General features: G+C 32.6%; 1 protein-coding gene across 2 annotated transcripts in view; it reads left to right on the top strand.

The window, feature by feature from the left end:
• LOC145680479 (uncharacterized) overlaps positions 1–25919 on the top strand; it is a 76736-nt gene extending 50817 nt beyond the window's left edge. For both annotated transcript variants that reach the window (XM_081751052.1, XM_081751053.1), the window contains 6 exons: positions 6983–8334; positions 12791–13047; positions 16441–16627; positions 18370–18561; positions 23263–23483; positions 25673–25919. In XM_081751052.1, coding sequence (XP_081607178.1) covers positions 6983–8334; positions 12791–13047; positions 16441–16627; positions 18370–18561; positions 23263–23483; positions 25673–25860 — 2397 coding nt within the window. In that variant the 3' untranslated portion in view covers positions 25861–25919. The remainder of the gene's footprint in view (positions 1–6982; positions 8335–12790; positions 13048–16440; positions 16628–18369; positions 18562–23262; positions 23484–25672) is intronic.
• Positions 25920–27025: the final 1106 nt, after the last annotated feature.

The raw sequence follows: 27025 nt of genomic DNA, 5'->3' as shown, positions 1-27025 counted from the left end.
CAGTGAACTGGTTACTGCTGACAGAAGAGGAAGATCCACATGACACATTGAAAACAAAAAACAATCGCAACCGCAACACGTGTTGTACAGTGGAGGGCCAAACTTACGTGTCCTGTATGAAGTGTTTTTAGTTTTTTGTCTACCCCTGTATAAGTTAAGTGTGTATACTTATAATTTTTGTACTGTGTATTAAACCATCTGGTTGTTTTACAAAGAAAATGTATGGTCTATTAGTAACAAGATGTATATGAAGTATATTTGTTATTCACATAGAAATATATTGACATGTTCTATACCGCATGTACAACTGTACAATACTGTGGTCGCTTGAACGCAAAATAAATACACAAATATCAAAAGTATGTCCCAATTGAACAGTTTTATATGTCCAATACACTATTAAAAATAGAAGAAACCCAGTGTTCTAATACTATAATTTTTTGCAGATATACGCTTGACCATTTTCAAAAATACAGAGTACACGCACTGAAAAGAAACTAGGGAACCTATTTTTCTCAATCATTATATGCTCTTCGTACTTTTGCAAATGCTTATAATTTTCATAAAAATATAAACTTATCTACAGAGCCCGTTAATGGCTGAGTGGACAACGCGCGTGCTTTCTGTATACATGGTACTTAATTCGATTCCCACTTGGGGTACTAACATAGAATACCAATCTGTTGCATTGCAGTTTAAACAGTAGATCCAGTCTCATATGGCCTTGATGTTGAAAAAGAAATACTCAAATCAACAAACCAATAAACTTATGTGTGCAGCACCGCATTTCATGAATTTACTACAATACAATTCTGAATAATATAAGCATATGCAATATAATAACTGAAAACTACAATTTCAAAAACGAGAGAAATGGCTGTAATTAAAATCATGTCATCAAGCTTAAAATAAATCTTGAAGTTTAATGCGCACGATTATGTCCTAGATTAAAAAAAAAAAAAAAAAAAAAAAAAAAGAGCTCACTTTGAATTAGTTAAGGTTGTTAGAGGCTACATTATTCACATTATTATATATATTATTAATATAATAATAATAATAATAATAATAATAATAATAATGTAAGGCCCTAGAATTGAGACTGGCTTAGGAGCCCAAACTTTATAAATCCCCCACTACTTGCAGTGCTGTGCCATGGAAAATCAGCGCCTGAGGAGATAGTATACGACGGCGCTCCCGTACATATGAGTGAGGTCGACAGACCAGCCACGAAGCGCCACCATGGTTAGTGTGAAGCGTAAGAAAATTTTCAAAAATAAACCCTGCTTTTCCTTGATTTTGAACACTTTTTGTTACTTTTCCCTTCCCTTTTATATATGTACGCACATGCATATTCCTAACATGAATAACATTATAGGACCATTTCTGGTCAAATTAAATATTAGATTGAAAAATACTGCTGTTGATCTAAAATATTCCAAGTAATTTTTCCTCTCTTTTTTCTTTCCTTCTTTTCTTTTTTCCTCTCGAATTGTGCGCCCCTTACTTCAGCGCCCGGGAGCCATCGCCCCTCCCCTCCTCCCACGGCACGGCATTTACTACTTGGGGTGCTCCCCTGCTACCCCAGAGATGCTTCTGGAATTCGACGAAACGTAAAGAAATAGATGCTGTTATTTTAGTGTTCACTGAAGAGCACCAGAATTACTAGGTCTATTGTTCATAACTAAACCTTTAAAAGGCTTTAGGTATGGTGCGATTGGCAGGTGAATCCATGTAAAATGCATTCGAGGGTAGCACCGTAATAAATGATATAATAGTAGTTTCGCTCAAAACGCTTTTGCTGTCTTTCAAGAGAATGCCGTTCTATTTCGTGTGTTCTTTGAAATTCCACCCGCGCTGTTCCCCCTTTATTCTCAAATTGGAATATTACTTTTTGGTATTTGCCAATTATTAAACTAAAATTTTCTTTTAGTTACACGTGTGTTCTTATTATGTCTTTAGAACACTTTCAAAACTCGTTGACCAGCAATGCTCTTGAATGCGGTTACTATATAGTACATTTAAGTGCACGAAACTTCAGATAAAAACGGAGCGAGCGACTGACTAATTGCCTCTGGTCTTTCTAACTTTTCATAACACTGTTACATTGCTAAAATATCAATAATAATAATAAATGACGCATTATCAGACTTACCAAAAGTATACCTATCATAAATCAACAAGAGCTTTTAAGGAACATAGCTCTATTCAAATATATTGTGGTTCAAAATTTGATTTTTTGGTAGGGGGAAATGCCATTAATTCTGAATTAGGTATATACTTATTTATTTACCTTTCAGTGCCTAGCAAGTATTCGTACAGCATGGAATCACTTTAGATATCTGGTTGCAACATTATTTGGAGCAAGTTCGCAGGTAAAGTGCTTTCCTATTTTTTTTATGTATATCTGTACAATCAATAGAAGAAATAAAAAATACTATGACAGCGAGTGTTACATTACTCTTTCAAAAATTAAGTATTATTTATTCTTTATTCTAGAGGACATATGCAATTGCAATATATGAAGTATATAAATACAGATTAAACGCAGTATGCTATTTATAACACAAAAACATGTCAGTCTGTGAGTAAAACATTCATAAATAATACACAGTCAAGCTAACAGATGTCGTTACCTGCCTGATTTTCATAACCATCTTCATGCACTTCGAATCTCACAAAGAGCTTGCAGTTTGAAAATTCCCGTGGCAATAGTCACATGTGGCGGCGTTATCCACTGGGCCAAAGGTTCAGTCTTCTTCGAGATTCCAGATCTACGTGACGAAGCTGATCAAGGATCCTTTATTACCACTTCCTGTCCCGGATGTTGTCGGCACCCCCGTCAAAAGTAATAGTAAGAAAGATGGTCGACCACAATAGCATTTGTATGGATTTCTACGGAAAACGCATAGCGAAATGGATGATGATGAACGTATGAGGAAGAGGAGCAGTGCACAGACAACAATAATCTTTTCAAGCACTTGCTCAATTAAACAATGTACGAAAATGGAACATATAAAACCACATAGAAGATGGTACCACTTGAAAATAGGAGAGCTTCTAGTATGCTGAGAAAATAATCTGTCATACAATAGTGACATGTGTTATTCCTGGCAAAAAGGAAAACCCTATGCGAGCCCACTAATTTGCATCGTGGGAATTGTAGGAATTTATATAAGACAATAATCAATGATATAAACGTGATTTATTAAATAAATATGTAAAGTAAAAAAAATCATAAAACACATTGTACCTGTACAAGTTAAGTTGCAGGTGGCAACCTGTAGGTGAGTAATGGAGGATGGTCACTGAGATGAATAAATTATTTAGCTATTTAAGGAATTATATATATATATATATATATATATATATATATATATATATATATATATATAGTGTGTGTGTGTGTGTGTGTGTGTGTGTGTGTGTGTGTGTGTGTGTGTGTGTGTGTGTGTGAGTGCAAATACCGACGTAATGTAAATTAAAATGCTTGAAAGATGCTACTTATCGATTAGTGGTGGTATCTTACAGTTCTTCAAATGCAAAGAAAATATGTTCATTATCTGAAAACATATTTGTTCCTACTTAATTATGTATGTCTTTGTCCCATTCTCCTTTTCTTGATCAAATGCAAATAGTTTCCAAGAATCGAATCTTCGATTTGTATTAGATTTCCAATTTGATATTTTCAGTAGTTTCTACCTTTATTTATCGTAATTCTGTTGGAATTTCAAGTTCAATAAGTTAAGAAGATTGAAAGTTTATGAAATAAAGATGTTTTTCTTTTGCAGAATTTACAAAGGAAGTCTAAGTCAAGTCAGTATTTTTGAAACATAGACATTGTTGACTTGGTGAACAATTTTAAGTGTGGTTATTTACAAATAAACTATTTCAATAGGGCCTTAAAAGTCTGTATTGATATCTTAGTGCTAAAATCGAACTTCTTTGAAAATGTTCTCGACAAATTTCGAAAATCAAATTAATATAGTTACAATATGTTGATTGATTGAATTATGGAAATAGCAACTTCAATTAATAACATATTTTGAACTATTCGTATACAAATAAAAAGGAGTCATATGATACATATTTAGATCAACTTTATTGTCATGTTTTTATTCACTTATTGTTTGTTTGTTTATTTCAAAGTACGAAAAAAACAGCTATAAATGTCTTTGTCAATAATGTGAGTAGTTTATAATCTATTTTAATGTATATTATTTCCATTAGCAAGTAAATGTGTGTTCATTGTTTATGTTGTCCTATTGCGATTTGATGTGCATTTATAGTAGAATAAAATAACCTTATACAATATTAGCTGCAAGTTTTATACACCGGGTGCGTCAAAAAATGTATACACACTTTTAAGTGTCATAGAAAATTTATTTTACAACCTACAAAGTTCAGTTTCTGAGAAAAAGTAATGTTATGTTTCCTCAGTAGATGACAGCAGAATCGTCTGTCTAGATGCGCAAAACAGTTAATGACAAGAGAGTAACATCAAGATGGAGGACGGACGTTTGAGCTTTGAAGAGCGGAAGCAGGTTATCAAGTGGTACTGAAAGTCTGAGAATGTTGCTGCGATTCAGAGACAATGAAGACGTGAATATGGGACTGATCCACCGTCAATGGTAAAAATCACTCTTCTACAAGACAAATTTGAGGTTCATGGAACAGTGTGCAATGTAAAGAAAGGCCGCTTTCGGCGACCTCACAGGTTGCAAGCGCTGAATCCTCAATTGTGGTGCTGGAATAGTTTCACCGTTCATCACAAAAATCTTCAAGACAAGGGCCGCGTGAGAACGATATAAGTGTTAGCAGTGTGCTATGCATGCTGAAAAGAATGTAAATTGCAAGATGCATGTGTACATTTCAACGCTGGTACAACATCTAAATGACGACGACCCAGATTCAGGATACATTTTTGTGAATAAGTTCAGACGATTGTCATACGTTAACCGGAAATTAAGGGTAGTATTTTTTGGTTGGATGAGCACAATTCAAACTTAATGGAACCGTCAATAGGAATAGGTGGGTACTTGGCCGAAGATAATTTCCACATTACTGTTGGAAAAGTTGCGAGGTTACCTCGTGTAGTTTGTCTGCTAGGGGAACCATTGGACCTTTTCATTTTGACGGTAGTATAATTGGAGAAAAGTACCTAGCAATACTTGCTGATTACATTCTCACTGGCAGTCGTACAATATAAGATAATGACCAGTTTTATTACCAACAATATGGTATCCCGCCGCATTATCATAGGAATGTGCGAACACATATGGATCAAACTTTACCAGCCCAATTGATAGAACGCAGGAGACCAATCGAGTTTTCTGCACGCTCCCCAGACCTTATGCCGCTTAATTTTTTTCTTATGCGGCACAGTAATAGATGAAGTGTGCCGTCGTAAATCATGTCACCTATATCCACTTTGAGATGAGATTCAAACGGTGTGCGCAAAAATCCCATTGAACATTTTGGTGCGATGTACAGAAGCAGTCGTTACTCGTATTCAATAATGTGTCGATGCTGAAGGCCACCTTTTGAACATTCAGTTTGACCATAAAGTACACTTATTTTTAAAATTTGAATGTAGCCACACTTTTCTTAAAAATTTAACTTTGTAGGTTGGAAAATAAATTTTCTATAAAAGTTCAATGTGTGTGTGTATTTTTTGACGTATTCAGTATATGTATAACAGGAAGAATTTGGGTTGAGCCACGTCAGAAGTATAATTTTAATTAGCTTTATTGAACGTTGAATGTAACAGATATTTCTTCAATTTCTTACATATAAATGTATGTTGTGCACACTTTATTTTACAAATACAGCCGAAAAACATTTTTATAGTATAGTCTTTTAACTACCTTTAAGGAAAAAATAGAACATATTATATTGAAATTGTATATGGAATATACTATTTTCTTTTGTTGATGGATGTAATTTTCTTTTCTTACAATCAGATAGTTTACCTATATTTGGCCAGTAAACTAAATATTCTAAACAGTTTTCCGATTGAAATATACCTACTAGTTCGTTTGTATTAATTTAAAATAATTCGAACATACACAAATTCACTCTGCACAATGAATAAAGACATGATTAATATGGAGACTTGTTATTAGTGATATGGACACACTTTATTGAGTTTTTAAATATTAATAAATCGTATTAATAGTTAAGTTTTATACCAGATAGACTTCTTAATTACAAGACCGCTTAAACCACTCATAAGCTTCGTTACAATGTATAGAGGATAAGTTGATTGACTAAGATATAATCTTAAACTCAGGTGTATATATATATATATATATATATATATATATATATATATATATATATATATATATATATATATATATATACAGTATATTGAATTATCTTTCAGAAGATGTTAACTCTGAAAGATGTTACATGAAGATGAAACATGTTACCAAGTATATGTACTTGTAAAGATGAAACATGTTACAAGTATATGTACTTGTATTCTTACATTTTTATTGTACTTATTCTTTATGATTCATTTAATCATCATTTTGTGACATGTAACATCTTGTATAGAAATGAATGTAGCAATTGGTTTTATAGGATGTAATGGTTTTGAAATGGTAAGATATAGCCTAACTAATATACAGTATAGGATTAAGTGTAAGTATAATTTTACAATATAGGAAATTATATTTGCAACTTATTATATATATTTCATTTCTATTTTTTTCTTTTAAGTGGTCAAAATTATCCCTGTCCTATCATTTTGATAAACTAATGCGTATTTTGCTCCTTGATATCTCGTAGTTTTGCAACCTATATTTCTGCTTTTGATCCTCAAAAGAATATGTAAGCAGTTGATATAATAGCTGTTAGCATGTCAAAGTTGCGACTAGTTTGATGGTCAGCTAGGTGTTCTGTTCAATGTGATATTCAGTATGTTCTTGGTTCATTCTGCACTTCAGAATGTAACATGTATTACTACTTTCATTTTCAGGACAAACTTCCCGTAAAGAATCCCTCACGTACCTATGAATGGAAAGTTGAACCATGTCATTGTGATCGAAAACCAGAATGTGTTCTAAATGATCGATATGGTTATTCCCCAGTTACTAAAGTATTTTACAAATATGACGACAGATTACCCTCTCGTCATACTCCTAAACAAAATCGAACTGATCATATAAAACTTTCAGCTTCGGGTGAAAATTTAGTTGATACAGAAGAATCACCCAAACACCGGAGACAATCTCGTCATAGGGAAAAGCCTTCAACACCTGTTACAGTACAGGAAATAAAATCTAAAGAATTCTTAGGTGTACAAGACGAACAAGATTCAGTCTTTGAGAAAAAAGTAGGACCAGAAAAAGAACTCAATGTTCAATCAAGTAACATTTCGACTTGGAAAACAGTAGATGAATCAAGTGATGATGAAGATGTCATTCGCACAAGAACAAGTGTTCAATCACAATATCAGCAGGATCTAATTTCCACAAGAACACCAACACCAGATCCAACGGTCAATTTGATAAAAGTTGAAGAATTAAAACAGAGAAAAGTTTCTGTGTCACCTGTAAAATCATTGAAATCGGAAGAGAAACTGAGTCATGGAAGATCGAGAGAAGAATCCCCTAAAAAAAACATTTCCTTGACTTCTGAAAACAGTGACAGATTATCAACTTCTATCAAGACATCAAGAGGACCAAGCTCTAGATCTGACTACTCTTGTAGAGTGAAAGAAAGTAGCAGAAAGAAACAACATATAACTTTTACAGCTAGTCCAACTGAATCTAAAAACTTTGAAGAACTTGCGTTAGCTCATAAAACAGATGAAACCAACTCGGGCGACGAGAGCGAAATTAATCACTTCGTAAGAAAAAAATCTGTTTCCTCTTTAACGGATGCCACCTCTTTAGATTTGGATAATGACACTGAACAAGCATCAGTGAATAATCTCTATCAGAAAATGCCAAGCTGTGAACAGCTCTCGATGCACTTTCAAAATAGGTTATTTCAACAATATTCCTTATCGAATACAGATAACCAACAAAATAGAATACTACCCGTAAGAGAGTCAGCAACGAGTTTACGGACAGAAAAGGAAACAAGATCTCAAATACAATCTATACAAGGATCAAACATGAGTATCGATATACAAAATGAATCAAGATCTGAAGTACTTTCTAGAAAAATATCGAAAATGAGCGTAGATTTGCAAAATGAAGTCAAATCACAAGCTTCTTCCAAATTAGTATCAAAAGAAAAGATGGATCTAAAAAAACATCTGAGCGAAGATGAGACAATAGTGGAAAAATCCAGAAGAAACTCCGTTGATAAGACAGAATTATCGTAAGTATTTCGACGTAAAAGTCAAATATATTTTAGGTGGGAAAGGCATTAGATTGCTATAATTTTATCTATAAATAACTAATCCATTATACGAGACACATGTCAAAAAAGGGCCAGTATCTTTAAAAAAAAACAAGAAAGTGTCGGGAAAAGAAATTTATAGTGATTGGTATACATATACATACCTTGGCTATTTTTTTATGTAGTCACCAGACATTTCTGGTAGCGTAGCACAAACTTCCGTACTCTGTGTAAAAATCATCTGTCGCCTGAGAATGCGGCCAGTCCAAAACCAATGTCTTGAGTACTTCACTGTCGTTGAAACTTCGATGTAAGTCACTTTTTCAGGTGAAGAGAAAGAAAGAAATCACTGGAGGCAAGGTTGGGGGTGTAAAGGGGATCGTTAAATAGTTTTTTTTTATAAAAATCTTTGAATTTTCTCAACCAGTGTCGGACTGGGGCTGTCAGAGCTAGGCGGAGATGTAAACTTAGAGGGGTGCATCATGGACAAATTTATGTAAACATTTTTTGCTTTTAAAATGTCTTTTTAATTTATTCACAGCGTTTTAAGCACACACACAAAACTACTAGCATATTACATCCAACCAAAATATGAATATAGGATAGATAATTTAGCAGTAGCCTACCTATTTCAGCACAAACACGAGGGAAAAAAAACTTAGGTACAATTGTATGACTATATTAAATTTGACAGCCTAAGTAATCGTTTAAAATCTCTTGAGCTTTCTGCTATTTCGCTTCCAATAGCATTGTAATCTACAAGAAAATCTGGACATATTCAGCATCAAGGAGCATTAAATTTTACAGTAGATTTTGCCTCAAAAGGCAAATCAGTTTTGATTTAATGATTTTCACATTAGAAAATAAGTGTTCACACGTTACCTGGGTGGTTAGAAGAGCCACAACATATTTGTACAAACAACACAAATTGCTATAAATGCCTTCATTTAAAATCAGCTCATACAAAAGTGTAAACGCACGATATATGCAACCCTCTCTACAACGGTGAGGATTCAGCTGATTCAGACTTTCCGTTTTTTTTTTTTTTTTTTTTTCATTCCATTCGTCTTCATTTCCAGAATCAACTGGGCACGAACCACACTAATAGAACAGGATGTCTACTGATACTAGAAACACTTGAATTATACTGGAATTTAATGATACTGTAAATACTTAAAATATACTGGAATTTTGACCCACATACTGGAAAAATCATGAAACTGGTAATTTGTCAACAATACTTTTTTGTAATTGTTTTAATAGTCTTAAAACAATTTTGTATCCATTGAGATTGTAAATTTTTTCCAAAGCAAGAGTTGTATACATTTTGTAATTAGACATTTAAAGCAATGGATGGAGTGGAGGGCTGTGAGGGGAGTTAGAATGTCCTTTAAAAATGTTTAAAAATCATTGAATTAAAAAAAACAAGGTTAAGTAAATGTATTAAAACTAAAATATTCTTTTGATGGTAAAACAATTACAAACCTGAAATCATCAAGAGTGTGATTATTCCTAAAGAACCTTTAAAAATCATTGTATTAGGTACAGGGATTTTGCTGATAGTTATACTGAATATACTGGAAATATACTGAAATTTTGAAAATTTAACTCAGTAGATACCCTGTAGAAGCATCCTTCAGCTTCTTTAAGTAATCTTTGTAATGGGTCACAAATTATTTTAGTTCGCGTGTCAGGGTTTCTTTACACACGCCTGTATTTTCTGCTAATGTTTACAAGTCTCCGTCTGGTAATCCACTTTTCATTATTTCTTCAAATCTTTCTGGCTCCAAACAGACACAATTTTTCATTAAATATTCACTTTGAGCAATCATTTCCTCAACACTTGTTAAAAACGATGTCACAAATTCTGTAAAATTTTTCTACTTGGGACTTCTTCTACTGTCCTTCTTCTTGCAAAGACGAGTCTTTATCAGAGCAGTTTTCATAAAAAAGCGCTGTTTACGCCAAATCCTTTTTGTTGCAAAATCACATCTACCCTGAGATGACGTTCGTTTCCTTCAAATTCTCTGTTAAGATTTTCAGAAATCAATTTAACATTTCCATACCTATGAGAAAATTTCTCTCTCAGTGACTTCAAACCTATTGCTAGTGTTTGAACCATTTTCCACACCGTTAAGTAGTCCATGTTTTGGGGACTTTAGGCAATTTGAAGTTGGTGTTATAAGCTCAACTAGCTCTGTGTAAAGAACTTGTGCTATTAGAGTTTCGAACTTCAATCATTTGTCCCGTAAACTTCTTGCTCTGGCCGTATTTCCATCAAGGTCACTGGATGTTCTTATTTTCTGCAGTACACTGATTATTAAACCGTACTTCTTGATATCATAAATAGAATCTTCGTTCTTACAGCACACGGCTGAAAGAGACTTACGTTTCGCCCACCATCGTGTTACTCGAAGCTTCTGATGCCTTTTAAGTTTTTCGTGACTCGTTTATTTCTTTTCATTTGTTTCCATCCAAACATTAATAAACTACCTGTAAACAATAACACACAATATTCTTGCCTTAATTAACATCTATTTTCCTACCTGGGAACACGCAGGTGCCGCTTACGGTGAGATTCGACGCTAATACTATAACACTACCACAGTCAAATAACGCAACTAGAGAATGAGCCATCAGCAGTCACAAGGCCACTTGTGATAAAACTAGATCATACCGAGTTGCTGCATATCACTTAGGATATCTGGCAGTGCTGGCACCCACAACGAAGACAACACAGTGACTTGACAGCTTATAGCCTTTAAAAAAATCTACGCTAACCTGAAATAACTCTATGGTTTAATATTGATTATAAAGACAATAATGGGAATTTTAACTTTTTTTTTTTAGTTCAATACAGCTAAGCATATTTTATTGTGACAAAGGGGCGCCATAAGAGGGTGGGCACAGGTGGAGATCTCCGCTTCGCCACCCTGTCCAGTCCGACACTGTTCTCAACAGTACGAGCAGCTCTGTATTGGTGGACGTTATCATAGATTAAAATGCCAAAATGTAACATTCCTTTCCGCCGATTTTAGATGATAAGTCGCAGATTATTCAGCGTTTGGCAATAAACACCTCGTTATGGTTCCAAGAATTTCAAAAGAATTACAGACAGCCTTTTGATCCCAAAACACGGTTGCCATGATTTTGTGAACTGAATTTTTTCGTTTGAGGAGAACCAGAGTGCCACCATTGCATTGGCTACAGTGACATATGATATCTAGGTTTCATCCTCCGCCACTCCACTGGCAGACTTAAGTCACGTGCAGCTATCATTCTTTGCTCTTTCCGAGCGTCTATCAGCATTTTTGGCACTCACCTCGCACACAATTTGTAATGATCAAACTTATTAGTCACAATTCAATGCACTATTTTTACAGATACTTTTGGAAACTCTTTGGTGAAATCAGTATGACCTGGCGATTAGATCGCACTCTCTCGTTAACGCGTTCCACCAGATTCTCCGTCTGAACACTAGGTCCTCCGCTACGCTCATCGTCGTGAATATTTGAACGCCCATTCCGAAACTCCCTACACCATTGCCTGATCTCCCCTTCACTATTTGCTGCCAGTCCGTAAATGGCACAATTCCCTTCGGATGTCAGCTTCATTCTGTCCTTTGGCGTTCAGAAATTGTATGACAGATCTCACTTCACATTTAGCTAGAGTTTGTATTACGGCAACCATTTTGTCTTACTGCTACTTGCATGTACACAACTACACTAGGACGATTCTATATCTGTTGCAAGCACAAAATACTAGCACATGCTTCTGCTCATGCACAACTTCATCAGTGTTCCCAACCTCGCGTGAAAAATTATCGGTCTTTTTCTTTTACGCCTCGTAATTTAAAACAATACTAATAATACTGATAATAATAATTTCATTATTTTATCAAACTTTCGATTTATTGATAAAATATTACTTCAAATTCTAGAAAATATCATTGGTAATAAAGTTACTAGGTTAATACTTAAACATTTGAAAATGTTTTGAAGTGCATTCCTAGAAGCTCCAATACTAATGCTTATTGACAGGCAGGTTTCAATCTTGAGTTCAGTTTTCTCGAAGGTTTTCTTATCATAAATTTTAATGCTCAAGATAATATAATATTCTAAATTTAATTATTTTAATAACATATATCACAGATTTCAACGAATATTTTATAGTTACTGAAAGTCATCATTTCACAGTGAGATTATGTCATACTCAAGGTGCGGTGTTATATTTTGTATTACTTAAAATTGTTCATGCTACAGAAATTTTGCATTAGAATTTAAAATGTTTCTTTAATACTCAGCTCTTTTTAGATACGATTCTAAATTTGTCTACATTAGAACCTGTTATTATAAAATGCATAGCAGTAAGAAATGTCTTTAAATGTATTGCTTTATTAATTAGTTTTTTTTAATTATTTTTATAATTATTACAGAGCAGGAGAGAAAATTTCATTTAATCTAGGGAATACTAAATACATAATAGATGGATCTTTGTTCTTTCCTGACCATGAATCAGTGCTTGTGTTTGGTGGTCTGGATCCTTATTCGAAATTCGGTGCTGGACAGAATGTAGGAAAATATATATATCATTATAATCCAGAATCTTATCAATGGGACAAAGTGGGTGAAATGCCTCAACCGAGACATTACCATGGTGCAGTCTACTTAGATGGACAAGTTTATGTATTTGGTAAGATCTGAGTTTTCCGTTTAATAAGTGTTATCTTAATAGCTTTTATTTGTTAAGTCTTTATCTATATTATCCCCTTGCGTTCCAGGTGTCATTTTTCTATGTGCGTACTGTAATACCAGGTTTTCATTTACTGTTAAAATTCTGTCTAGACCATTATATAGGGTATAGTTACTGTACATGGCGAGAAGAACATTGAAATTACTGATTTAAAAAAATTATTTGCATTGTGAAACATTTGGACTGAAAAGGGGAAATTTTGAGGATCTGAAGGGATTTTATGCTGTGTCAGGTTGGCAATACTGACTAGAATCAAAGTTTTTTTCTTTTTTCCGATTTTGAAATACGATCCCGAAGTTGCCAATTGTTTATCGTCAAAACAAACACATGTGTGTGGTAATTGAATGCACTTAGGCTTGCTATCTACTGAGACAAAATATTTTTTCTTTTCTGTTAGTAAGGGGCTGTCACCTAGGGAGAAATAGTAGAACTAGCTTGTGCCTTGCGTTCACTAAAAAAATCATCATCTCCAGGATTAATATGATCCTCAATAAGGAATACGTTTTCATGACATTCCCATGAAAGTCACTGGAATGCAAGGGGTTAATAAAATTGAAAGTGATCTTGGATGCTATAGAATTAAAAAGAAACTCTATCCTTATATCCAGAAAGTTTATTTTTTCTTGTTATATTATCTTAACTCTATGTTTGGAGGTTCCCTAAATAACATCTTTCTCGCTGCTATTCTCCTCTTAATTATTCATCTACGTGGAGGACATTTTTGAAACACCAGAACTCAAAATCTGCCGGAAAACTAATAAGTTTTATGTAGTTTGAAAATCATCACAAATCTTTACTTACGCACATTTATTCTTCAAAATTGAATTTTAGTTATTTATATTATATAGAAAGACTACTTACAGAGTAAAACACTAAAAACGACAAAAGAAAATAACTACAGTAGACTCATGATTATCTGGTCAAATATGACAGAGAGCAGGCTGGATAACAAGAAACCAGGATGGGCCAGAGTTTTATAATAACTAACTTCCTGCCCCTATCTATACCATTAAAAATACCTTGTTTTTAATGCCAAAACCACTTTTATTCACATTTTCTGATCTCTTAATACAAGTCAACGCTTTATAAATGTTTGATATTTTCTGTATTGTACGTTTCAAATAAATATTACAGAGAAAGAAAGTCTAAAAATAAAAATTATTGTATAGTCAGCAACAAAAGTTGTATCCGTTTTGTAAAATTTATTTTGGGAATAACGGTGATATGGATGATATTTTGGGAATAACGGTGGTCGTAACGTAAAGAAAATTACATTCTTTGTAATTAACTGAAAATTGTACTCAAATTGTCCTTCCATTTTTAAATTATTAACGAAACTAATTACATCAAACGGAAAAAAACTTTTATCGCTGACTGTGCACATTTTAAGATTAATTTTATAAGGCCTATTCTAATTTCAGGAAACAAAATGATGTACTCTGTATACACATACCATTTTGAAAATAAACAATATATTAGCGTAAAAGTAGGTTTAATTTATTAATAAATGATTTAAACTTGTTTTCTTGTACATTGATAAATGATTATACAGTGGCCTAAAAGAGTGAAAACTTAACAGTTTTTAGTTTCTGAACAAGTCCTTGATAGATGACTTTTTCTTTGGTAAAGTTACTTTTTTTATAAAGACGTTAAAAGTCAAGTAGATCGTTAAAAAACTATTTTATTACGGAGTTTCTTCTTGCTTTTCTTTTTTGAAACTAGGTTGGATAGTAAAGAGACTGGATAATATACAAAAATGTAGTATCTGATAAAAGATTGAGAATTTAAAATCTTCTTAAATAATTAACAAATTGTCGATGCACATCAGGAAATTTAATTTGGAATATATATATGTAAAACAGTGTTAAAATTATTTGCCTAGCAATACAATTATAAATAAATGATATTGAGACAGAATTAACGCAAAGAAAAGGATTGACAAATATTGGATTACTAACAGCTAAAGTATGGAAGTCAATAAATAATATTCGACTTATTTATACAAACTGCAAATTTGTAGTCACAGATTTGAGAAGCGTTTACAGCTTTTACTTAATTGTTCTAGACATGTAAAATGGCTTTTACTCAAATAAATAATGCACTTTATTGTTTATTTTTCTCCCATAAACTGGCTGTTTACATTTGGGGCAATTATCTAAATCAGGTGCCTTTATGTCCTCGAAATTAAAATACATTGCAGAATCCAAAATAAAAGAAGAAAAAGATATACATTCGTACTGGCCAATCGATCGAAGTCAACCAAATAATAATAATAATAATAATAATAATAATAATAATAATAATAATAATAATAATAATAATAATAATAATAATAATAATAATAATAATAATAATCATAATCATAATAATAATAATAATAATAATAAACTGACAATCTAATTATTTTAAATGTATTCTAATTCTGGGTTTGCGTTTTAAAAGGGTAAGTACTAATATTCTGAATGTAGCGGCAAACTCTAAAAGTTATTATTTGATAATATACGCTGTAGGATACATATTACTAAATTAAAACTAAGTACTAACCTTGTATCAAATAAAATTAATATTATGTTATATTTTATGATTTCAACTCTGTCTGAAGTCTTCATCAGTAACTCCTCTCCCGCTGCTTATTCTTGATTATTAATCCACATGGATTATACTTATTCTTGAACCACTAAATATAGTTGAAATCATTCAATTAATAGAATATTCTTTTCAGATAAAGGTTAGTGCTTAATTTTAAAACAATTATCATCATTATTTCATTTTAATACTTCTTCTGCAAAGAAAACAACAAATTCATTATAAATTACATATTTAAAAAAATAATATGTATCTCTTTATAGCCAAGTAACTATTGTGTATTCTTTCTATGTCAGGTTGGATTCCCAGTTGGAATACTCAGCCTCTGAAACAAACCCGAGCAGTGGTTCAAATCCCATTTTGAACAATAAATCCCCCTCTCATATAGCCGTGATACTGGAAAGAGGCATTAAACTTAAATTAATTAATCAATTGGACTTGAAATTTAATGATAAGATCAATTCAACTTCTTCATAGTCTCTTTGCTATATATACAAATTTTATGCTGATAGTATTAGAATAACTCATAAAATGAAATGAAATGATTACTTATAAACTGTAATGAAAAATTGCAATAGACAAATTGCTACGTAATTTACAAAGTAACTACAATTTATCAACTATTAGGAAAGCAAAATCCTTTATTTTGCGCCAACTTATTGTGTGGGCTAATAAATATGTTATAAAATACATATTTGAAATACGTTTGATTTTCTCGCGTTTTTCTAACTATAAAATCTTATTCAGGCGGAGCTGATCCCCGGATACAAGACAAATCTCGTCACAATATTGTTGTTGGCGACCTCTGGCGGTTTGATCCTGTAAGCAGGGACTGGTTTGTTTTACCTTCTATGAATAAAGCGAGGAAAAGTTTCGGTGTCGCTGTTGACCATGGTTATATATACGCCATTGGTGGAATAGATAAAGATCAAATGTAAGTATTTTGTATTCTAAAACTAATTGTTGATATTTGTAATTTCATACATGGATTAATATGAATAATATCAATTAATATAAAGTATCTAATGTTTTTAGTTTAGTATCTTTAATAAAGTGTCTTTAGTATATTTTATAAGATCTTCTCAAAATAACTAGCCTAAGTGAATTCTAGAATTTATGCGTCTCAATCTTTGGAAACATAAAACATTTTCAAGCAAGCAAATCAGCACCAGCATTTTTTTTTTTTTTTTACTTTTATTTTTACTTTTACTTTCATAGAGTCATACCGCATTATTCTAAGTCAAACTTCTGACTAAACAGTTATTGTTATCTCGTTTAATGTGAAAAACCTAGTTCGATTCTCGGAGGAGCTCATAGTTTGGATCCTATATTAGGCTGATTCACGTCTCGTATTGCTGTGGTGTTGAAGTGAAATACTAAACTACCGACCAATCAATACTCCAGTTACTAGAATAAGGAAACCAATGAATATGAATGGAGGAAACTTAAACAGAAATCAATTCAAACTTGACTTTTTATTATCTAAGAAGATAAACCAAGATAGATCGAACGGACAGCGAAAAACGAAGCCATTGTGTTGGCCAACTAATCACGAACGCGGTTAGCTCAGGCAATAAAAAACACAGGTAGTCATTCAGTCATCAAAATAGGATCTAAAGTTCCTTGCGCTATAACTACTAGGACCTCACTGTTATGTAAATTAGCCCTGAGAATCGAAATAATATTTGTTCTCGAAAATTGAGTTTCTTCAGAATTCCGCCTGCTCCGTCTAAAGTACCTTCCAGTCACCGTGACTTAAGATAGAACACACAGTATGGAGACCCTTTAATTGCATCCTAGGGTTTGTGAGCTAAGTGTGAAGGGTCTTTGGATGCATCATTGGTCTTCTAAGATGTTAGTGGTCAACATCACCCGTGAAAACTTAGATTTTTTCTGTTTCTGTGCTAGCGCATGTGCCGTTCGTGCAAGTCGTCCTAGGTTCTATTTCCGGTGAGAGAGCACAAAAATTTAATTTCAAAATCATTCACTTTCATTATTCATCTGTTTCCTTTAGCCTAAAGGATATAACCGGGGACATTAAACTAAAAAAATTCATTTCATTTTTTAAATTTAGATTTTCACTTTTTTCTATTTTCTTTATTCTACAATTCTTTCTTTACCGTTCATTTCTTCTATAATCCATCTCCTTTAGTCCACAAGATACAAAAGCAGAAGTTAAAGATTTCATTTCATTTCAGTTAGTGTTACAACCTGAAATTTGGAAATAAATTCCCAATAGCCGAAATAAGCATTAATTTATACTATTTAATGCTGGAATGTTCTTCAGAAAGAATACTTTAGGACACTTCAAAGCCTTTAACATAAGAATTGTAAAATTTGTATGACAATGAGAAATTAACACTAGATCTCCCTTGTGAAATTCAAAAATAGACGTGATTAAATACAATGTCGTGACATGGTACTTTTCTGTAGCATCAAGAACTATTACACTATTAGCACAAATTCATCTCTAAAACTATCCAGTACTCTGACACAATGCTTCTGTGTAATCTACTTTATTAGTTTTAAGTTTTGTTTTAAAAAAAAATACTAATTTCATACAAAATTTAAAGTAAGCATCATTCAGCATCTGCTACCGGAAAATGTCACAAACGTACATCATTGTTTGAAATTGATAATATCTAACTATTATAGTTAAACATTTCTGTATTGTAGAATTTTGTCTAGCGTTGAAAGATATGATCCAAAGAAGAAGATATGGCAGGAAATGGCACCAATGAAGGAAGGCCGAATGGGAGCTGCTGTTGCTAAGTACAAGAATTTGATTTGGGTCGGAGGAGGGGTGACAGCGAGAGAGATAGAGCCTCATAGTCGTATTGTGGAATGTTATGACCCGAAACATAACAAGTAAGATAATACTTTGTAAATATTGTATGCAAATTGGACGCAATATACTATATACATATATTTTGATCATATTTAAACATTTATAACGAAGTTTGTTTGTATTAAGCTTATTTATTGGATTTGTTAAATTTGTTGCAGTATAACTAATTTACTTTATGTTATATCTGTATTCCTGTTGCTTGTAAGAAGGAAAATGTGAATCGTTCAAATTACTGATCTAGTAATGTTTCTCTGTCAATTTTTCTTCCAGTATTTTTGAGATTTATTCATCTTCAGGGATACACAATAACCTAATCTTTTTCAGAACATCATCTTCACACTGTTTTGTATATATATATCAGGTGTTTTAAAAATTGCGCCCACAAACCACAGAGCACTATTCTACAGCTCAAAATAAAACGAAAATGCTATATGATGAAATGGCCTCCGTGGCCTCCTTCAGCCGCTACAGAGAACTTTACTATGTGGCAACATTATAGATAAACTTTGAAACATAAGCAGTTGCTTTACGAGTTTTCATGTAGTTACATCTATTGTAACCAGATGGAGTTACAGCTGACAAAAGCAGAGTAAATTGACATATTCCATAACAGTCATATTAAGGGAATCTTTTAGAATTATATCGAACATGCTGGTTGGCTGATCGCCTGTTTCAGCATTCTTCATTGGCTACTCCATTCCCGATTGCAGAATAGGTTGTTATTCCCCGTATTTTCCATTAATCTGGAAGACGTTGATACTAACGCCATCTCTTAGCATTGGTAGCGTTATATCATGGTACAAGAAAAGTCACAACTAGAGTAATTTACGTGTATGTATGTATGTGTGTGTGTGTTACACAAATGAGGCAGCGGATTAATACAGAAGTAAGTCTCGTGTTACTAACTTGTGTAACGTCTTAATAATAAAATGCATTTGTAAATACTTATAGTAGTGAAATAATTGTCATGTTAAGTATAACTAGAAATTGAAGAAAAAGCCCAATTGAAGAAAATATTTTTTATCATTTCTACACTAGTATTACGAGGATAGTACTTTCTGTGAAACAAGACTAAAAAATGCCAATCCTCAGAAATATTTCGATGCAGAAGCGCCGGTTTAAGAATGAAGATCGTGTTGTAAAAAATGATTTAAGCCATTGTATGCCCCTGAAAATGAGTGACCGGATGTCACTTTCGAACTATTGCAAGAAAAACCTACTGAGAAACATTACTAGTAAGTAGTTTGAAATAATACTGTATTACAATATGTTCTATGCGCTCAATAAGTAATTCAAATGTAAATCATTAAAAGAGTAAATAGGAGTTGATACTGCTAATATTCATTAAGAGTTTCTATTTAACATGGGCCATAAATACTTTTCGTTATATATTTCGGGTCTATGATTTGAACCATAAACACTTTTCGTTATATTTCTTCGGTCTATGATTTGGACCATAAATACTTTTCGCTAAAAATTTCTTGGGTCTATGATTTGGATATTTTTCGGGCCTATGATCCCCCCCCCTCCCGACAGTTAATTGTAAACTAAATACGTTAATGCAGCTGTACCGATGGAAGCTTCATGGGGCATATGGAAATTATAATTCATTATATTAATAAGCGGTTTCCTTATGGAGTTTTCAATTATTAATATAATTGAAGGAAGCGTAAGCGAAACTTCTATCACTCGATTCCATTAGGGTTTGTGTGTCTGTCCATCTGCCTGTTTGTTCCACAATAACTCTCGAAAAAACTTCATCTAATTTTGACGAAACTTGGTATGTGCCTGCCTTCCTTCCATTTGCAGAATTAATCCTATTATTTGGAGTTGCAACTTGCAAGCCATCAAAAGTAACAGGTTTAAATTTTCCCCCATGTTCCACTTCTTAAATTGATAACTTCGCAAAGATTTTTACCGTAAAAAAAATCGAGATCGAAAATGAAGATGTTACGGTTGATCTGTGAATTTTTTTGTGAATGTTTTCAGTGAAGCAGTTATTATCATATAGGTTATATCGTAGTCGTTATTTTAACCGATATAATATAGTTAATTAAGTTTTACGTTAATTATTTTTGTTCTCACTAGCACTACATTCGTTTGGTGTGTTCGAATATTTATTATTAGCAAACGTTTGCTTTTATGACACAATCGACTCTTAATATCTTCCAAAACTGTGTTCTATAGATTATATTGCATTCGCCAGTGAAGGTTAACGTTAGGAGAGCATACCCGTTATAGCTATAAATATAACATTTTATGAAAAAAAGAAAGAAAAGGAAAACGAAAGATAGGAAGGAAAAATATTATTAGTGCGAAAAACTTGACCAACCTGTAGTAGGTGTTACAAGGGAAAGTAATACTTATTATGGTGTAGATTTACAATAGGTGTCCCACTAGAAATATCCTTTTAACAAATATACAATATCTTTTAACACAATCGATTCTTACTTCTTCAAAAATAGTATTTTATGGGTGACTTGTATTCCTTAGTGCAGATTAACTTTACAAGGGTACATGCGCTATAGTGTTTTATATATATATTGGTGCGAGAAACTCGCACCAAACTGTGCTAGGTGGTCGCTACAAGTGATTTTTATGTATTCCGATTCAGCTAAGGGAAAAACTATTGGTGCCCTTCAAATTTAATTTAAAACAAAACATTTAATTGAATAAAAACTTCGTTCACTTCTAGAATGCATCGGATCACAACACCATTAACGTATCTATCATTTACATTCAACTATTGAGCCATTTTAAAAAATGTAGAGATATATAATGAAAAGTGATTAAATTCATACAAAATCGAAGTTCTTAATCTATATTAGCCCTGCTCACTCACGCTCCGTCCTAACTCTCAATTGTTACGTAATCAGTGACATATATGATTTATAAATTTAGTTAAATATGCAATGTATACTTAAATAACTGTAAGTTATCTGTATTAATTCATGGTTTAGCTGAAGAAAGAAAGAAAGAAAGCAAGAAAAACAATCTCACGTTACATGAAAACAAAATAGCCCATAAAGTGGTATCTAGGCATGTAGTTATATCACACTGCGAACATGCCAAGGTTCGTAGCATTCCGTTCACTCGTTCTGCAAGTTTTATAAAATTGAGTCTAGTGTGAGGAGGAAAGAGGAATAGTGAAGAAGTGCCACAGTAGGTACTGCACACACATAGAGAGAGAGAGTGTTTGGGTGTATGTGTGTGTGAGAAAGAGAGAATGAAAAGAAAGAATGAAAGATCACAAAGAGATTCTAAGAGTCCTCTTCGAATCTGCAATGAATAAAATATCTACAATAGTATGATGCAGTGATTAGAGAAGCAGTCAGACTTATCTTAACCTAGAAAATAAAGTGAATTTGAGAGGGGATTGATCATGTTTAGCGAGCCAGAGAACCAATAGAGAAGTAAAATGATTATGAATTACAAGTTCAGAGACTTCTAAAATATATTGTATTCGGTAAAGATGTGTATAGACATGTCGTCTTTGGAAAAAAGAAAAACCTAACATATGGTGGAACAACTTCGTTTGAAGAACAAAAAAGTAGGGCTGAAAATAAATATGAAAAAGACGATATTTTTGTTCAACAATTTTGCAAGAACGTCGTGTATAGAGGTAGGAAATCCGTAATGAAGGGAAGTAAATACGTATTTCTAACCGGAATGAGAAAAGATCTTTGTGGGTGGTAACATTATACGAGTAAAAGAAATAAACTAAGCTGGAGCGGCATTAGGAGGGAACAACGTGACCAATGAGATTAAAGTAAAGTCTTCTGTCTTTTGATATATGAGTCGGAGACTCGATAAAAACAAAATATCAGAGATCCTTTTTCATAATGAGTCATAGAGAGATGCGTGCAAGGAAATATCGCTGGATTAAAAAGATGAAAAAAAAATGATATTTTGATAATAAAGGGAATGTAATGACAATTGGAGTGACGATCGATGAATAAAGGCAATCCTTGACTGGATACAAAGAGATAAAATTGTCCTTATATAAGATGGTGTAAGGAGATCAAGAAGCACATAAAACTAATTTAAAACTAGTAGTTCATTGAATCTGAATTGTCAATATTCAGTTCTTTCTATAACATTATTATAACCTTTGTGCGTCTTTATAACTGTCTTAATTAAGATATAAAATAAAAAATTGATCCTTATGTAATATTTGAAAAGTAACTTTAAAATCTAATACTTCCTGGTCTATAGTGTTCAGTTTTAAATTAAAATTATCGTTAGAAACATGATATTTCTTGTTATGTAATTCTATTTTTTAAAATATTTCTCTATGAAGAAACTAAATCAAAAACTTGTTCTCAGCAACATTTGGAAAATATCTTCTAGAGAGATTTGAAAATATAACTACTCTTATTTTATGTGATATCGATTTTACATGATCTTTTTAAAATTAAAATTTTATATTAGCAATACACAATTTCAGTTTATATTAATTACATCTCAATTAATGTCATATTTTCAAATCTAGAGTCAAAATGCTGCAAATATTTTCTCTTAATTTGTCAGTTTGGATTTAATATAAGTATAGGTAGCTTTAAAATGCAATTTTAATTTTAATTAAAAAAAAACTTTTTCGGGATCTGAACATGTTTTCCATTATTAGTACTTTTGTTAAGTTGATATATGTGTTTACATACGAATAAACTACAAATTAATTATAACATGAAGTTTTTTAAATTAAGCATTATCTTTCTTAGATGGATCAGGAGTGTTAATTTAAGATACCCTCGAACGTACGCTACATTCTGTGTGAACAATAATGTTCTGTATCTGATTGGTGGAGCAGGAAAGCCAGATGACGAAGTTCGCGTCGCGAACAGTCGACCACATGTGGATATTTGGAATTCGCGAACTCACTCGTGGGAGCTGAAAACTGTGCTGCAGACTGCTCGTCACGGTCATTCTGTTGCTACTCTAGGTAAATGCATATTTTAAATTATATTATTATTTAAGAATTCACATTTTTTATAAACTCAAAAATTATTTTAGAATGTTGGGTAACAAATTTTGTTTTGCTTCCTATCTATAGTATTATTATATATCTCTTTGTTATTATATAACTGTTGACCATTTATCTTAAAATTCCCTGTAACTTTTAAACTAACAGATAAAATAACACTGAAATTTTGTACGATGCAAATATTGATAAGGGGAAATCGTTTGATCTACTATGCAGTCCCACCAGGTTAACAGTGTTGCAAATCCAGCATAAAGTTGCATTTTTTCAAACAACACATCAGATTATTACAGATTTCAAATTAGTATGTGTTTTTGCTTTACATTTATTATTCAGTGTTACAACCGAAGAACGCTACATTTTTCACAAATATTCAAATTTTGGAGACCTCTGCAACAGTAATAACGCAAATGAAACGGATGGTGCAATGACCATCCAAAGTACCTTACTATTGAACACTATGAGCATGACATGATGTATTTCAAACATATAGAAACAAAGTTACAAGGAATTGAAAATATTACTTTTTGCTAAGAACTTTATTTCGAAACACTCCGGTTAGATATTATATTCAGTCAGTATTTTTTTTCAATACACGTGAAAATCACAATACCGTTTAGCACAATTTCGAAATACTTTGGATGTGCATTGCCAAGATCCTCTCACTTGTTGTATTAGTGTTGTAGAGGACTCCGAAATTTGGATGTTGGTGATACTGTAGCGTTCTTAGTTTGTAACACTGAAAAATAAATATAGTATTGTATGTTTACGTTTAGATATAGATATTAAGTATGTAATCATGTGACACAGCGTCATTTATAAAATATGTTGGTTTGGCAACACTGTTAATTTGATGGAATGTCAAACACTTTTCTCGCACTGATATTTCATACAAAAATATCAGCGTTTTTTACCTGTTAGTTTAACAGCTACAAAAGCGTTTCAAGATAAATGATTTCACCTTTCATATATAGTGATGCGTATTAAAATTGCAACACTAGGGAGGCAAAATCCGATTGATTTGACAGTTGGATAAAGTGTACATCCTTTGGTTACTATTACCAGGATATGTGACGAGCGTGATGAACAGAAGAGCTACATCGCTTATCAAGTAACTATTATCTTATGTTTGCATAATCTAAATCTTGGACTGGTCGGATGTCTTCTCTGTATTCTTGCAATTTTAATGATCAACAGTGTATTATTCGTATCGCTTCTTCTTTTTTCAGAAAAAGAAAATTGAAATAAAATGAAATTTCTAATTCTATGTCTCACGATTATGTCCTGTAGGCTAAATGACAGTGAATGATTATAAAGGAAATGGTGAAATGGGAATGTACGAGGAAACAGAAGAATCATTTAAAAAACTCACGTTCACAATGTATGTGTAAGAAGACAAACTCTGTCCATGAAACATTCTTGGTATTTACTCTCGCACTGCATTTTGCATTATCATGAGCATACAGTATTATCCATCGGACTCCCGCTCAAATTTTTCGTTAATTTTGCCGCATATTGATACTGTTAACATTTCCTATCCGTCACTTTTATTTTTCAAGATACTTATAGAAGGGATAGACTGTGTGTCATTGAAATATTAAGAGGGCGAGAAACAAACTGAAATATTTACAAAACACTTTTAAAAATTATATAAAAAGTCACAATTTATATTAGAACAGCTTATATTAAGGAAGACCAAGGTCAGAAATGTATTGTAGGTTAGAAGCATTGAGTAAATTAGAAGTAGTAGATAAAGTTTTTGGGGAGATGAATATGTGATTTATATCGAAATAATGAAAAAAAATGCGTTATAAACCATGATGAGATGAGCAACCATGTAGTATGATTGGCTTTAGTTGCTTCTTATATAATTGGTCGTTGTTCATTTAAGTGTTAATTTCAGTCAAAGTTTTGGCAACATTGTTCTCAAATAACATATGCTTCATAATTTGTCAGCACTTCCTCCGTAACGATGTCACGAGCTCTAGCAAAACTATTTCCTTGTAAATCTTTTCAGTCTTTTCTGTAATTGGTGCACAACCCGAGTTTCAACTCAAGCTAAAGGAACTATAGGAAATTAATTTCTAAAATGTAATTATGAAAAACTAAAAGCTACTTTTAAAGAGAAAATATATTTTCCTCTTTTACAGGTCCAAACATTCTAGTCATTGGTGGAAATACAACAGTGTTAATGCGTGCTCTGAGTGTTGTAGAGTGTTATTCTTGTGAACAAGAAGATTGGGTATATTTTCCATCTTTACCTGTGCCTCTGTCTGGTCACGCCTCTGTGACTTTACCACCTGCTTCCCTATTGAAAAATAAAGAAGAAAATTCTTAGTACATCTTCTGATACTATTTTAAGTTTCGAAGAATTTATGTGTGTGTGTGTCGGTAGAATAAATTGCATATAAAAATATATGACTCTGCTGAAATTTTATTTTGTTGTGTATAAAATTAGCACTATGCAATAGAAAAAAAAGTAACTTACGTAATTAATTGTACGGCTCAAAAAGGTAAGATAACATTTTGGATATCACTAAAAATATACCACATTGACTTGACACCTAGTCTTCCGTTTCAGGCGCTGCTATCGGCTGAACAATTCCACTTTCTTTCGCTAAGGCTCTCTCGCTTATCAGCTGCTGAACCCTTATTGGCTCAACGCGTGGGCGTGTCGGAGTGTGAGCTTTAGTTCGCATTTTTGCCACGGCTCAAGACATTTTGGCAGCACAATAGTAGATTAATCTACCATTGTTTTACAATAGCCACATATATTTCCAATATATCATATATTTCTAATATATCAAAATCTAGTTTCCTGCAAAACATGCAAATATCAGAAACAGCTTGTAAATTAAAACATGAATAAATATATATGTACTCGTATATGAGCCATGGCGTACATAGAATTTCAACAATGGGGAAGGAGACTTAAAGTATCATATAATAATAATAATAATAATAATAATAATAATAATAATAATAATAATAATAATAATAATAATAATAATAATAATAATAATAATAATAATAAAGTATTTATCATCTTCTGCTTGAGGGAAAGACACAGACTAAAAGTATTTAAAAATAAAATCTTTATGCAAATATTCGGACCCAATAGGGACCGGAATGGGGAAACTTCATAACTAGAAACTGCATAATTTATACTGTTCTTCTAACATAGTTAGGGTCAATAAATCTAGGAGGCTCAGGTGGACAGATCATGTAGCCAGTATGGAAGAAAGCAGGAATGCTTTCAAAATTTTAACTGGAAACCCAATAGTAAAAGGACCATTAGGAAAACTTAGGCCGAGATGGGAGGACAATATTAAGATGAATCTCGCAGAAATAGGAATACAAAATAGAAACTGTATTTAATTGGCTGACAGAAGTCAATGAAAAACTTTTGTAAATGCGACAGGCTGAGCCTCTTCCGACCTCTTTAGCGATTACTGATATGGAAGGAGAACCTATTCTGTTTGTGAAGTTTCCTACTTCGTTTC

This window comes from Thermobia domestica, chromosome 3 (genome assembly GCF_964235325.1).
Source record: "Thermobia domestica chromosome 3, izTheDome1.hap1.1, whole genome shotgun sequence".
NCBI lineage: Eukaryota > Metazoa > Arthropoda > Insecta > Zygentoma > Lepismatidae > Thermobia > Thermobia domestica.
The sequence above is the reverse complement of the archived record's forward strand: the minus strand, read 5'-3'. Positions and strand labels throughout refer to the sequence as shown.